Source organism: Argiope bruennichi, chromosome X2, assembly GCF_947563725.1.
Source record: "Argiope bruennichi chromosome X2, qqArgBrue1.1, whole genome shotgun sequence".
Classification (NCBI taxonomy): domain Eukaryota; kingdom Metazoa; phylum Arthropoda; class Arachnida; order Araneae; family Araneidae; genus Argiope; species Argiope bruennichi.
Genome location: NC_079163.1, coordinates 113,497,646 through 113,514,579, shown reverse-complemented (window position 1 = coordinate 113,514,579; position 16,934 = coordinate 113,497,646). Strand labels below are relative to the sequence as shown.

The 16,934-nt window shown below is 30.9% G+C and overlaps 1 protein-coding gene across 3 annotated transcripts in view; it reads right to left on the bottom strand.

The window, feature by feature from the left end:
• LOC129959917 (fibroblast growth factor 17-like) overlaps window positions 1-16,934 on the bottom strand; it is a 100,881-nt gene that overhangs the window by 24,355 nt on the left and 59,592 nt on the right. For all 3 annotated transcript variants that reach the window (XM_056072816.1, XM_056072818.1, XM_056072817.1), the window contains 3 exons: window positions 12,646-12,694; window positions 9,851-10,037; window positions 6,926-7,038 (listed from right to left, as the gene is read on the bottom strand). In XM_056072816.1, the coding sequence (XP_055928791.1) occupies window positions 6,926-7,038; window positions 9,851-10,037; window positions 12,646-12,694 (349 nt within the window). The remainder of the gene's footprint in view (window positions 1-6,925; window positions 7,039-9,850; window positions 10,038-12,645; window positions 12,695-16,934) is intronic.

Here is a 16,934-nt window from a genome sequence, read left to right as displayed (position 1 = left end):
CAGATGACAACCAGTGGCATGAAATTAAACTATGTTCTGGGCGCTACTTACCTTCTCTGCGCCACTGAGACCGGGCTTCAAAAGTCAGTCCTGTGAATGACAAAACCACAGGAATGCATTTACTTGGCAGGAAAGCCAACTAAGGAGATGTTCCCTGTTGAAGATAAGGGAAGAAGAGGAAAACGGAGAATCTCCCGTTAAAGCTTAAACTAGCAGTAAATATTCTATCCGATAACGGAGAAGACGTGTCTAATGGACTAGGTAATCTGTTGACGCTAGCTGTGGACGGAAAGACGGTAACTAATTGAATGGTTCTTTCACCTAGCTTTCAAGTTGAAGTATTTTCATGGCCTGGACTAAGATTACGCTATCAGCGGTAAATGAAGAAACGACATTAAGAGGTGCGAAGATCACTCTTTCACTGCCGAATTACTGCGATTGGCAGGCTTCCTTAATCAACTCCAATAAAATTCGAGCTGTAAATTTAAAAGGATTTTATTTTATGTACTTGATTTACTTCTGTTTCTATTATTTATTGGCAATCCTAAAAGCTGTTGAGAGAGGAATGCCCCATGAGCTGGGGTTCTTACGACTGGGAAAGCTTTTATTCCACAATTCCATTAGATATAAAAAAATAATGCATTAAATAAATGGAATTCCTGCTTTGCAACAAGCGATTCTGAAGCGAACTCGAAAGGGAAACATTTTGCATTTGCTTCAGAATTGTAAACAAGTTTTAGAAGTTATATCCCTCTTCTTGAGTAGATCATTGAAATTGATCTTTCCATATTATCAGCAAGATTTTGTAGCTATTCTTTAATATCATATTTTCTAATAATAAAAGGAAAGGGGATCTGTCTGTCGGTACTTTACAGACCAAACTGTTTGACTTAGAACAACCTAATTTGGCACAAATATACTTTGAAAAATGGGAATGAATATGTCAAAGAAATTTTTGGAAATTTTAATTAAAAATTAAGCGAAATTTTTCACAAATACCATTTGAAAAATGCGAAAAAAATGCTGCACCATTTCAAAATTTAAAAGATTATCTTTTTAACGATATTAATTTCAGTGTCGCCTAATTTTTTTCCTAATTTTTGACAATATTTAAAAATATTTTTTAACAAACTTTCAAAAATAATTGCCATTTCTGCTATTTTTTCAAAATAAAAACCTTTTTATTGTTTCATCAAATATTTAATTGGGAGATTTTTTTCTGTTGTTGAAATCTGAGGAAAATGGATTATATTTATCATCTGCGAAATTCTCTTGAGGAATAAGAAAGTGAAGTCACAGCTCCACAAAAGACAATGTTCATTTAAAAGATAGACTAACCGCATAGTTATGCATTTAATGGCGTCACGATGCCATGGGTCTCCAATAGGAAGATTCATGCACACAACAAAAAGAAACACACAAATAATTTGTTGAGAGAGTCATGGATATCAAGTCATACATAACAGATTTACTCAAAATTAAATACTACTAATATTCCCGATGAATTAACTGATCACCAAATGTTTTAATTATTTCATAAAACGAAATAAATCTGAAATAAACCGTTCAAAAACCATCTTGCGTTACGATTACTAACCGCGAAACTTATGGTGGAAAATATACGATATCTGCGAATACAAAAAACTTCAAATTTTTCATTTAAATTTATACTAGAAATATTTTGAAATCATTAATAAATTTCTTTCGACGTTATACTAAAAACTCATGGAATATTTTAGCCCTTTTAGTGCCGAACGACGACTTATCGCTGCGTACGTGAGGGTACTTTACTTTTTAAAAAAAATTGAAATACAATTGGCATTCCATTTATTGTCCCCGTTATTTCGTAATACGTTTCTTTTCGAATTTTCCAACATTTTTGTTTCGTTATTTTATATGCTGCTTTCCAGACCCTTGCAAATTAGGCCGGCATTCCTCGCAAACTCACGATACTTTTATTCGGCATTAAAAGGGTTCATATTAACAGCAACAGGTTTAAATAGCAGCTCGATAATTGTAGCAGCAAATGCATAACTCGAGTGGTATTATATAGCATACATACAAGATATACTGATGGAGATGAGAAGAACATTTTATAGTTCTCGTCTTTGACCATTTGAAAATTCGATGCTGGTCTATACTTTTGGTATCAAGAACACATAATACATTTCATTTGTGCAGCTATTTGCAATTTCAGTTATCGTTTTTACGTACATAAAAATAGAAAGAGGACCTTTTGGTAGAATTGAACTAAAGCGTTAACCAAATCAGGTGATTAAGCTATATGTTGCAATTTGTTGTATTTGATTTATCATGTTCGCAGACATTTTTTAGAGATTCCAGAAAAGTTAGATAGAATGCTTTGATATCAGTGCAAAAGAGGGCGAGATATCCTCACCCTCTTTTGGCATCGTAGAACTACATATATGCCGGAGCTGCTGCGACAAATAACATCGGGCCCGGTGGTTGAGACCTTTTAGTCCCTATTACAAACAGCACATGCGCTGAATCCTCATGCAGAGATAAAGCAAGTCATCGATACTGGCCCCCTGAGAGCATCGCCGCCATTTTTGTACTCACCAGGGATATGAGAACCAACACCCATACCGGAAGCTTCTCATCCCCATATCTGAGTCCCCTCCCCCCTCAATGGTAGACGATTTTGGTGTAAAAATCACATGTTAAATTTTATCCAATTATGCTTGTCGCATGTCTTCCAGTTATGTTCACATATAGACCGACAGACAGACTAACTAATTCCAAGATTATTTTTTTTATTTCAGTCTAAAACATAACGATCTATCAATACCGCAAAGTCGATTCTTTTAAGCAGTTATAAAACTTTTCGTAAACTTAAGTGTAGGAGAAAGTAAAAAAAAAAAATGCAGGAGATAGGATAGATTATTGGGATTTAAAGGGGAAAAAATACATATTTGACAATGCAATTATTTTTTTAAACTTAAAAAAGAGCTTTAAACCTTTTTACTACTAGCCATTACAGTTTCAAATGGTTTAGGTAAAAATTCGGCAATTCATTCGAGAAAATCACTTTAAACCCTTCCACTGTGTTATGCTAATGAATAACTCCTAGGAACGCAATTGAGACACTCTAAAGTTGTTGCAAAAGGGTAACGCAATGCAGGAAAAAATATTGAATAGGTATATTATAATAATAGATATAGATTTCATTGAGCAGATTAATCTAATTTTTAAAATATTTTTTAGAATACTGAGCACGGATTTTTTTTTTTTTTTTTGCTGATGAGAAGAAAACAGGCCTTTCAAACTGTCGATTGAAAAGCAGTTTTTGGTCACAATGGTTTCCGTAAATTGGATAGTTTTATCTCATTTTTAAACAAGGTCATACAATAAAAGTAGAAATTCATATTTCATTGGGGAAATTTTTTAAAACAATAATTCATTCATCGATCTTATAATTACAAATTTTAGCACTTCCTCACAGGGCGTTTTAGATATTGAAAAGAAAGACGGCGGTGTGTACTATGTAGAGTAGGGGAAGGGTTGAGCAGAAATTAAAAGAAATCTTTGATGAAAAAAGACAAAAATTCAGAAACTAAATTTGCGAAGAGAACGCAGTAAAACAAAATACAATGAACCATTACATTATTGAAGCTAAGTTTTTTTTCCCACTAGATTTTATTTTTAAAATTTAACTTTTAAAATAATTTTAAGAAACTAAAAACTGAAAAATTCTTTACGCAATTCGAAATCGACACAAAGTTGATTTGAATCCAAGTACTGATGTTGCCATTTATAAGAGTAAGAGTAATTACTTGAATTGCAAAAAATGTTAACAGAACAGAAAGTTTAGATTGCATATCCTAAGCAAATTCACTTTTTCTTAGTTCACTCGAAATATCAAAGAGTTTATGTAAAGCAATTATCTTTAAAATTATAAAAATAGAAAATTGCATATAAATACGTCCCTCACAGTTTACTGCTTCCGTCCACAGATAATTTACAGAAACTGAAAATTAAGATGAACATGAGAAAGTGTTTATTAGAAATTCCAATTCGAGCGTTCAGCTTGATTTCTAGTGTATATTTATTATTGCTTTTGACTCATTTTTTTTCTCAGTTTCATCCCATTAAATATCGGAACAACTTTCTTTTGGAAACTGCACCATCCATTTCCAAAAAATCAAAAGATAAATTTTTAAAAGTACAGGGTGAAGTAGAAAGTTTATATATATATATTATATATTTCATTCGCAAGCAAATAAAAGTACATATTTTCCTTTAAAAACAATGCAATAATCCAAATTCAACAATAAAACTATAGGATTTAAATTGAAAGAAATCAGAAATATCTATAGCCGATTTCGTCAATTTCGAAATAAACTGACGCAAAAAATAAGCTTTCTTGACAATATCCTCCTAAAAGCAATTTCACACTGTTCAGGTTGTAATATGCGTTCTCCTTAAAGTGAAAATTTCACTTATACATGCGTATATATCATCTTAATAGATAGTCCATAACGATAATATAAAGCAAAAAAATGAGTACCTGTCTGTCTGTCATAACGAACCTAAACGATGAACAGTAAAGAAATGAAAATTGCGCATCCTATTTCTGGGATTTTTGTAGGTCAATTGTGCTATTTTCAGCTTTCAAAATTTGTTAATTAAATAACGTAATTTATGCCACATTTAAGTGGTTTTGCTCTCGTTTCGTCAATAATTTTCGAAGTATGATTTTCGTGCAATATTTAAATCATTTTAAAGAGAAGACAAATATTTCTTTTTTTTTAATGATGCTAAGTTGCAGTAAAATTTAATAAATTTTTCAACATTCATTTTAAACGTAATTTGTAACAGTGCATTTTTTTCCTTGTTATTAAATTTAAAAATCAATTTTATGTTTCATGTTTTTGTCACTATTAAAGATGATAAAAATATTTTCTTTGGACATTAGCCAAAAGGCAAAATGTTATCCCACTTTTATAACAGTAGGTACAATCGTAGCATACAATTCTTTTTCCTGCACGTAGAGCAATCTAATTATTTTAGTGATGCGATGTTTTAATTTAATTTTCATAAATATTTAAATAACCCTGTCAGTTCCGCCGATAGGAGAGAGCCTAGGGAGAGAGAAAAAAAAAAGAAAGCGTATACCGGAGAGGCACACAAATACGAAAACGAAGGATATGATGCTTCGTATCAGTCAATGAAAACCATGATATGAAGTAAAATTATAAAATAGGGAAAATGAAATTCCAAGGATGCTACACTCGTATTAGATAGTTCGAAACATGGAGTGATTAAAAAAACGATTAATTGCTACTTAAAGGGCTAGATGATACGAACGAATATCAACGAAAGATGCTAAAAAAAACACTTATTAAGCTTTAAATTATTATAAGCATCAAGTCATAAAAAATATTCTTATTAGGAGCAACAACGGGTATATCTGCTAGTAGGAGTATAGAAAAAAAAGTATTGTTTTATAATCCTAAAAACGTTTAATTTTTTCCATTTAGATTTGCGAACTGAACCATTATACAGTGCAAAGCGGCAATTCTTTCAATCTAATTCTATAATGGAGTTTTTTTCCACCAGCTTAAATTTATTTCTTCTCAGAAAAGGGAAAATTTATCAATTCGTTGTGCAAAACTGCAGTTATTTTGATGTTACACTTTCAGAATCAAACTTTAGGTCAATCAAAACTATTAATGAACATATATTTACTTTTTTTCTTCTTTCTATCAATTTCTAGAAGTCCAGTTTGTTTTAGGAACATAAGAATTCGATTTTAATTGCATTTTTAGAACTTCGCTGATTACAATACACATTGGGCAGATCTAAACCGAGAAATCTATACACATAAAAGTGAAATTTAAATAGTTTGTAAGTTTTAGATATCAGACTACTGGCTACATTCAAATCAAAATCTCCTCACAAATATTAAGAAGCATAAAACTGGTCATGATAAAGGTTCCTCAACAAATAGCTTGTTTTTATTAATAAAAAAATTCATTCCGTACATTAAAAAGATGATTGTCTTTAGGTGTTGCCATTTCTGTTAAATGAAAATATTCAGCTTTTTAAATTCTTTTATTTGTCTCCAAATCGTCATTTGCAAGATTTGATTAAACTTTGTATCATTATTTAAAAATATTAATTAATAACTTATGATAAAATTGGCATAGGACGGTTTTTTAAATTCGTTTGGTGCAATCTAATATTTAGAGAAGCATTGATATTTAAAAATTATTTAGTGAAACTGACATTAACATTTTCATAAAAAATAAATTTTAAGACGATTTTGTGTAGTATATATTATGCAAAACTATCTTTTACATTAAAAGACTTATACTTCCATTTAAAAATAAGTGTTTACTTACGTATGCACAGACATTCCATAAAGTAGTACTAATATATCCCTACTTTCTCGTATTTGTATTTTTCTTATATAACCATCAACAACTAATCTGATGTAATATAACAACGGTTACAGTTATCACACAAGTTCTTCAAATTTTGTTCACAAATATTAAATCCTAAGGATGGGCTTACGAAAAAATTTCGTCACTATTTTTCGGTTTTTAGACAATTTAAGTTTTAGTCAACATCAAATATTTTGATTACGAAAAACTTCGGGTATATCGAATAGCACAAAATAAAATTTTATTTCGTCCATTTTTTTGCTCGTAGTTAAAGAAAAATTCTTATTCTTATTGAAGCCATTTTTTTGTAATCGTGAACGTCGTTTTCAGCATATTTGATATACGTCATATCAGCATATTTGATGCCAAAGTTAAGATTTCATGCCCACTTCACTCGAAGAAATTTCTTAAAATAAAAGTTTTGCCTAAAAAATGTAGTCAACGGAAATATTAACTTTAAATAGAAAACAGATTGCTATTATATTAAGTACACAAGAAACAAAATTATGAAAACTTACCTTTGTGATTAGTTTACTTTTTTTACTAAAGCACAGATATCGACCACTTGTTGCACCAATAATTTGAATACCGTGATGATTTTTATAGTGTGCCGACTGTAGAATTAAATTTGCTATGGGAAAAAAAATATTATTAGTGAATCAAGCAAGAATTACTTAAAGACAAATAAAGAAAATTAAATTTTCTTTTAATAAATCTTTAGTGCCGTTGGTTCATAGCAATCACTTCAATATTTCTTACTATTGATGAATAACGTTTTACATTTTAATATTAAAAAAAAACAACTAGGCACATTTTATGTTTAGAAATATAGGGAAGAGAATCTACAAATTTGGTTTGTCTTCCTTTTAATTGATTGAAACCAGAAATGCATACAGATTACAACAATGGTACAAACAAAATTTCTTTTACCCATTCGGCTGCGTTAGAATTGTAGCGTTTAAGTCTGTAAAACTTTGATACACTTCCACTTTATTATGTATTATTTTATTTAGCTCTGAAAAACGTTAAGCAAGAAGTATGCGATGAACGATTGAAGATATGATGTCTAGTTGTTGTTTAATACTTACCTGCTAATAATTGAATTTTGAGTGACAAAGGACATCAAAGGTTAACAAAGATTAAATGCGCAAGATCAGAACTAATATTTATCAAAAGAATCCATTGTTATTACTTTGAAAGCTAATAAGCCAGAAAATAATCGAAGATGTGTTTTTTTATGATATTTGAGTATCGAGAACTCACTAAATTATTTAATTTAAAAATTGAAATTCTGAGATTATTTAACAGAGGTTATCTCCATATTTTGACTGATTATATAAACAATATTTTGAATCAAGACCGAACTGGTTAAGAGCCCACCCGTTTAATGCAAAAGTTTGCGACGTTAAGAAAGTGACAAACCAAAGAATTCAATGAGAATCCATCCGTACAACGATATGCATTGAATAACCACGAATTTCTATTTTTTTAGAAATTAGCCGAATCATAACATTGACGCTATATGCGAATGCGCTGAAATGATTCTGAAAGTGGCTTACCGTATTTTGTACAAAATTCTAACATTATTAATAGGAAAGAACGGAACTCCTTTCCCAGCGAAAATACATTTAGATAAAGGATTTAGAAGCAATTACGTTTTCTAAGTAAAATATTTAATAATTTGTTAAAGCATAATGGGAGCGTGATAACGGGTGATAAGATCTTTTTTTCTCGCAGTAGCAGATCGTGTTCAATGAAGTTTTCAAGAAGAAAACCTGCCCTTCTCATAAATGGCGAAAAGCATCCCTCTTGAAGATGCGAAAGCCGCGATGCACCAAAGCCATTTAATATCTCTTGATAAGCTGTCAGCTAGAACAAACATAGCTCTGAAAAATGCGTGTGGTTTCCTTAAGCACATATTAGACTAAGCGGGCAAACTATCAAGAGTGGTTATAACGGATTGACTGTGCTTTGTAACAACTGCAACGCCGAAAACTCCCAGGAAAAGCTGTCAAGTTGACAGGCAGAGGTTTTTGGGACCAATTATTTCAAGGGGAGGCACATTACATCAGGTTAAAGGTTGGCGTCGCATGATTTAAAGGTGATAAGCAAGAAGGCTGGCGAACAAGTTGCGCAGGATGATACTCTACTAACAGGAACTAAATTGCTATTTTGATCAGTAAGTGTGGAGGGAACTGCGATATCATCTCTGCCGGCTCGCTTGAAGGATAATTGTTCGCAGTGTTGCGAGCACCAATTAAAAAGAAACTCGAGAAGCTCGCTTCAAAAATGGCGTAGGAAAGATGACAAATGCGAAAATGCGCTGAATATTTTGTTCTTTGGGTTTTCCTGAAACAGTAGCGATATGATCGTGTGAAGCAAAAATGCGTTAGTCTATCTATCAGCTGGCAATATAACAATAAAAGATGTGTTATATAGTCATAAAGTGACCCTGGATTTTAATTTAAAAAGCTTTAGAAACTTCTAGTTTGAGGACTATGGTAATAAGCACCAAGCGTAAATACTGCAAAGTACCAACACTGACCTAAATTAAATCAATTATTGAAGATTGAATATTGCAGATTTTTGCGAAAAGAACAAAATTCGACTATGCTACGCCAAATCTATTATCGACGAATATTATTTTAGGAAAGCAAAACAAAAGAATACTACAGTTTTGTGTCCTGTTTGGATTAAACTCTGAGATACTATTTTTGCTTTGAAAATCACAGTATTCATGGATAGGCAATTTACAGTTTGATAAAGATCATATGGTATGCAGCAGATGAGAAGTAGCCGAAAAATAATATTCACTTCCATTGATAATTGAATATTTACTGCCTCTGAAACAATGTTGCGAGTACAGAGCTGTTCCCTCATCACAATAAGAACCACAGTTGGCCATCTTGTTTTTTCCATAATATTACATAATTTTTCAGATTCTCAACATTTTGCATTTATTTCAACAACTTCAAATTATAATAGAAGGACCACACCAGATTCTACAGATAAAAGAGTGAATCGGAGTTTAGAAATCTCCCATAAAGTCTTTTTTGTGACATCCTGGCCTTTTTCTGAATACTTCTTTAAGTCATTTTACAAACATTATTTAAGTCAAACACAATTAAGTCATTTTAAGTAAGTCAAATCATTGTTTCTTATTTTCAAGGGAAATTAATAAGCTTTTTGTTCCGAATTTACCTGTATGATCAGAAATAATTTAGATCTCAGTTTGCTTATTATTATTATTACTATTATGCAACACAATATATCGGTTCAACCAAAGATTATGTCAACAATAAAGACGAACATGGTCCTGGATGTACAGATTTACTGCTAAAAAGTTTGCATACTTTAAAATTTTTATATAAAAAAGTAAATATTGTTAACACTTTAAATTATACATTAAAAATTTTGAAATGTACAACAAACTGAATACCTACTGTTAGGGCTATCTTGACTACCTGATGCGCTAACTGAATTTCCGACTATCAGAATTTGTTTAGCGCTGCAATGATTATAAAACTTATATTGCCTTCTAATGCTATATTGAGTTATGGTATTGTCGGACAGGAATTTGGAACCACTTTCTATAAGGGCATCCGGAGAGAGAGCAAGACTGAAAGTAGCCTGAAAGAAAAAATAAACATAAGGGCAATTAGTAATATTTTAATCCCTTTATTCAGTACATGTATTTCAATATAACCTTTGTCTATGCGGAATTTCCTACAAAATTAAACCATTTTTAATTTCAATAGATGTATTTTCATGTTGTTATATAACTCGATTTTGATTAATACTCAGTTGTTTTCAACACAAAATCAGGCATTAAGAAGTTTGGCAGTATATGAAGTTTAAAGTTGAAAGATTAGAAGTAGCCAAACTGAACCAAGAAATATAGAAAAGGAATTAGACCATTCGGATAAATTTAAATTCTCAATGCAGTTCCACATTATCTGTTTCATTGGCTTAAAAATTTGTGATGTACTGTTATATATTTTATTTTCAGATAGATTTAAATAGTAATATTAACAGTATATATATTCGTCCATCGTCGTCTATAACTCTAAGTGGAATTAAAAATATTCCCGTTCATTTTACCTGCGTAATTATCGGATACAAAATACCAACTTCTGCTTTGGCATTTAGCAATTGAGAATTTTTTTTAGTGTTCAAATTGATTTATCAGTTAGCATACAAAGTTAAGCATGAATGAAAATTAGTTATGGGTTCACAAATTTCATTTGATTTATTTAATGTTTTACAATACAATAGGCTGTTTTATAGGCTATACTGTTCCAAACAAATATTTATTCTTTTTTTTTCTGAATTAAGATCAGAAAGGAAATTCAATTTCTAAATGAGAACTTTTTAATCAAAAAATTGACAAGCTAAGCATACATAGAACTGAATATATATCGGATGCCAATAAGTTAAAACTGAAAGGATAGAAATTCATTGTATAAAGTTCCTGATCATTAAAAATACATTTATTACTAAAGATAATTAAACAACAACATACAAAACATAAATAAATTCAAGCAAGCAATGCATTTATATTAACCTTAGGAAGAGGTCAACATATATAATTTAAGGCCCATTCCTTACTTCAGAAAATAAAATGAAACGGAAATCGTTCTAATCTTGAGCTAAGATTCATTACCTTTCTATACCCGATAAGACATGGTACATCTACGAAAAAATGTTCAAGATATGACACTTTATTTCATGTCATGAACATTGGTTTAAGCTCACCCTTCACCCCAGGTTTCTGGGTTTGCACCCCTCTACTCTGTTATCTTTGCGTTTTCTCTTGACAGTTCTTTTAAGAAGCTGATTGGACCTGTCATCGTTCAAACTCCGGGAGTCTGCTCCCACAAATAAGAGTAAATCACGCTTTTGTTTACAAAATCTCACCATAGGAGAAAGAATCTTCGGGGAAATTTTATTTGCATAACTTGTCAATCAATCTCAATCATTCGGCCGAGACATTTTTCCTATTTGAACTCTTGCTGGGGAGAATATCAACCAATAGATGGTTGCACGGAAGAATATTACATGCTCGTGCAAATAAAGTTCTTTTGTTCTGTGGAGGGAAGTTGCCTAATATTTTCATTATTCCCGCGTTGAAAAGGATGACTACATGAAGTGTAGAACTTGTACCTCGTCGAATTAATTATAATCAGTCGTATCTTTGACCATGGCGCAACATTATAAAATAATCAAATACAGATAATGGTAACCGGTAGAATTTACCGGTAGCTTTAAATGTGAAACTCTTTAATGTAATACAAACGATTGCAATGCTTCAAAGAGGCCGCAGCATTATCAAAATGATGTATTGTGGCAACATTAAACATCAATTTAAGATGCAAACGAGCTACATGAAATCGATAATTTATTATCCGAAATTTAAGATGATAGGAGTTCAAACAATCAATCACGATTTTTAAAAAAAATGTTATGAAACGTTAGATAAAAGCGCCTTTAAGAGCAAATACTGTCGTTTATTCTATTGAAGAAACATTCCCAAAAAGATTTATAAGAGAACAATCAATATCTTATAAAATGTTCGGATATTTTTTTTTAATTTACGATGCGAACTTGCTAGATATTACAATACAATATTACCCGAAAAGTAGCTTAATACCTAAATCAACAAACGCGGTAACAGACTTTCCTTACGTCAGTACAAACGTGGATATGCTACATGTCAGCATCACGAAACCAATTATTCATTTTCGAAATTCTTTTATGTTTCTTATTTTATATTCATTAATCGTTGTTGATTTCTCTTTCTTAATTAGGTGATAATTATCATTGCATTTAATTCCATACATTGCGCATTTGCAGCATGGATATATAGCAGATTCTGTATTTGCTAATGAGACCCCAGGCAGTAGTTATTTATGAGCATCTAAATGCATTATAATTCGCGTAAAGCAAAGCCATTCTTTAGAAAGAAAATCCGAAAAATGGTCTAAAAATACTTCATTGAAAATCTTTACTTTACCGTTTTTTTTATTATTTTCTTAACTGTTTAAGAATTCCCCCGAAAATGTCGGAAAATCACAAATTAAAAATGTTTGAGCTTCTTTTTACAGGGGATTTTGGTTGCGATATCTGAATTTCATTTTTCTGAATACATGTGAATTCTAAACACTCACTGATTGGAAAAAACACAAAGAATTTCTCGTTAGTGTATAAAGTATTAAAATATTCTAAAATAATTACGTACCATCAAGATAGAGACACTCAAAAGCACTAGTAAACGGTATATAGGAGACCTGAAATAAAAAAAAGAATATTTATACTTAAAAGGCTATAAATATGCAGTATATGATCAATACTAAAAAATTGGTACCCTAAATTTTACTTTAAAAATCGCACTTTTAGAATAAGACAATTTTTCTAGGAAGCAAAGTAATTTTGATTTGGTTATGAGAAATTAAGTTTTCATTTCATTAAGCCTTTAACAAATTTAGATTTAAAAATAATCGAAATTATTCCTGGCTTACGTTATGTGCAACAAAAATCTAAACATGAATTACAGCAAGTGTTTTACGAGAAAATGTTTAGAAATTAATATTTATAGGTATAAAAATAATAATGAAGAATAACCTCAGGCTATAACTCAACAGATAAGTTTTTATATTTTTCAAATGAAATATTATTTATTTGAATCTGGCAACAATTGGACGTTTATTAATGATTTAACAAGATTTTCTTTAAACATATTTGAACAAAATTTCCGATAGTCACCAAAAGTAATATTTCAGCTTGTAGCAAAAATTTCTTTTAAAGAATTATTTATGAATGAATGAATGATGAATATATGCCATGTTTCAAGTATTACTTTAATATGAACAGCGAATTTTAAATTTCATACATTTTGAAGGAACAGTTTAAAATACTTCAGTTTTATTATATTAATATCCTGTGTTGGAGTAACACTACCCAGAGTCGAAACTCGTGAGTTTGAACTGTCATCAAAAATGAACGCGACATCTTATCACTCGGTCGCCACGGCCTTAAATTCAAGTTCGAAAAATTCAGAAATCATAGTTTACATGGGAATTATTATTTAAATAAAAAATTCATATTCTGCGTTTTTTAAAACGGACTAAAAAATATAAAACAATTTATTCTAGACCTGTATAGATTTTCAAAATTCACAATAAAAATTTTTCAGGACAATCAGTATGGGGTTAAAAATTTTTAAAAAATCGAATAAATGCTTGAACAGATGTGAAGAAAAGTCAGATTTTTATGAATCACGTAAATTTCTCTAATCACCAACAAACTTCTAAACAAAAAGTCTTCATTTATCAAAATATACACTTCAATAATTAAGCAACATAATGAAAACATCACTTCTCATTTTATACCAAATAGCTATTAACTTTTAATTATGTTCAATAAAGCAGCCGAATATGTCCTTTAGTTTGTTCAGGACATCTTTGTGGAAGGTAAAACACTTTCACTGGTAGGGAGAAATACTTGTATTTTACAGCGTTCGAACTCATTACTACATACTTTTCGAGATGTACAAGAAGAAAGCAGCAGAAAATTTACGGCCAATTAAGTCCCCAAACATTGCTGAAATCCGAGCATTAAAGAACTAATTAGTGTAATTGCGAAACTACGCTTAATTAATCAGTGAAGTCGATCCGCAACCGTATACGATAATAACAAGCTGTGTGGTCTGACCAGTATTAAAAGATTCACTCGCAAGTGTCTTCTCCAAAAATTTTTGATGAGATTTTGGTATTTTTTCTGTACGGTATCTTAAATACGCATAAAATTTTTGACTTATATTGACAAAGAAATACCGAAGAAATAATATAAAATATTTGAAGTTATAAAAGGGCTCTTTTTATCTATTTAAGAGTAATTATTTGAAAATAAATCTATGCAGTTTAATTTTTTTTCTCTTGAAATGAAAAGGGTTTGAATTGCAATTTCGACATTTATTTTGTAATATTTCAGAAAATTATACATAAACTCCAAACCATTATTTTGATTCGAATTGCAAAACTATGAAGTCGTTGCTAAATATATTGAAACAAAACATTTTATCAGAGAAAAGTAGATACCAACGGTAATTCCCTTCAAGATTCATCTTCGGATACAGTGTAACAAGGGATATCCATCATAAAAAGCACTCCATAAATATCACTATTTAGGAAAGAGGGTTCATTCCTTGCTATATTATATAGCTCGACTAAATCCTAGCCCTGTCAGTGGGAGACCACTGGGGCTCTAGAAAGGCCAGAGAAGAAGGGTGCGAATTAATGTAGTAATGTGACATTTAAAAGTAAATGGCATATTGTAAGCCAACAATTTATAAAATCAATTTATAACTGGCAATGAGTTTTTTTTTCTTTCCTTTAGGTTTTTAACTGCGTCGTAACGCCAACAATTACTAATACAATTAATATGGACGATAGACCCATGTACGATTAAAATATACAAAGCTAAGAAGACACTACCCAAGCCTGAACAGAACGTATGACCAGCTCTTCATTCCATGAGTGTGGTTGGTGACGATCGCATTAAATCCGCATTTGTTTCCTCGAGTGTGAATAACAATATCCATGTTTGGTCCAAAGTTGTAATCACGACTCAAACTCGTCAAAATAGGGCAAGAAATTAACGAATTTCATATTTTCCATGTAGAACAAAAATAAAATTCATCAAGAAACTTTTCAAAAGAAATCCTCTTGAATCTTTCTAAACATACAAATTTATTCTCAGCGAAATAATCTGAAACACAAATTTCAATAATTTTGATTCAAAAATATATCTAGTTTATTTTGTTAAACGCTGACATTACCTTGAACTCACTCGGTCGAAATATTTTTTCTGCTCGCCATTCATGTAAGTATCGAATTACGTTTCATAATCCAGCTATGATAATTCTGTGCTGTCATTAACATTTTAGATCAGATCATTGGCTTTGAAACGAATTGCCATCCATCAAAATACAGATCATTCCGATTCAACACAGCTTCCACTATGATCAATGGCTTACGATGTGCGTTAAAGATGATCAATGAGCTTTTCAAGTGGGTAGGGTATATCAGAATATCGCTAATACCATGGATGTAATCGAATGAAACTAAAAGTAAAGAAAATCACGTACACAACATAATTTATAAGGAACTCTTTAAGTATAAAGCTTTATATGTTTTATTCTTCATTCGAAGGTTATAATTGTTATTCTCGTCTCAAAAATAAAATTATTTGTTGAACCACTTCCGAGTTCTGCATTTGCCGTCTTCTAACTTATTTCTTGCGGTAATTTTCATCTCTTTTGTTTAATCGTATTATATGATTTTTCATTTAATCGTAATTTTTTAAAGCCGTATTTTGATTTTTGTACTTAAGTAAAGGGGGGGGGGGTATTTCTTAAAGGGTTTATGGAACCATAAAAGACGCTTTGTAAAAAGAAATGTTGCATACACTTTAAGAAATTCAGATTGGCGTTAAGTTGTTGACACGAAAATAACCAGAGTGAGTAATTTCCTCAAAACCTTCTCGCATAATCTCTAAATATACCTGTGTATTATTAACTATATATCATTGGCGAGTAATATTTATGGAAGAGCTTATTAAAATACGATCTTTGAGGATTTTTCTTTAGGGGGGGGGGGTGTCGGTTAATGCTGGGATACGATTTACAAGAAAGTACCAGAAAATAAAATTTAGTTTGGATGCCTCTTTTTTCCGACGGATATTAACCAAAATCTGACAGAGCTACAATTATAGTCATAAAATCACATACCAAATCTCATATATTTAAGTCAGTGAGTCATTTTTGAGTTATCGCGTTTGAATATTTGTTACAGAGCCACAGATGGTCAACTCTTTGAAAGATCTGCTTCAAAATTCGATAAGAATCTGCACTTTAGATTTGCTTCAAAATTTGATAAGAATCTGCATTTTAGATTTGCTTCAAAATTTGATAAGAATCTGCATTTTAGATTTGCTTCAAAATTTGATAAGAATCTGCATTTTAGATGCTCAACTTATGTACTAAATTTTATTTATCAAGTTCTATGTGCTTTATAGTTACTGAGTTTACTTGTACATGAACAACTGGACATACAGACTTCTTTTGAATAGATTATGTTCAAAATTTGATTGAAACCAACAAATTTGGTGTATAAATCATACCAAATTTCACCCGCTTCGTTCACAGCATTTTTGGGCTGTCATGTTTACAGACTCCAAACATGTGTTTTTCGAACTAGGGAAGATCTGAAACATAAAATTCTGCAAAATATCGGGTTCTAAATTTTTTTTTTTTTTGACGATTACAATATATCCATTTTTATTGAATAATTTTTTATGAATTAAATCACAATTTTATTTCACAAATGAAAAAAGAAAGAAGAAAAGCCGATCGATCAGATGCATTATGCGCTAGATATGAAATTTTCTCCTGTTTAAACCTTACCTTGATGCAAAAAGGAATTCCGAAGGAAAAAAATACAAAACGTTTAGCTTAAAGAATTTGTACAA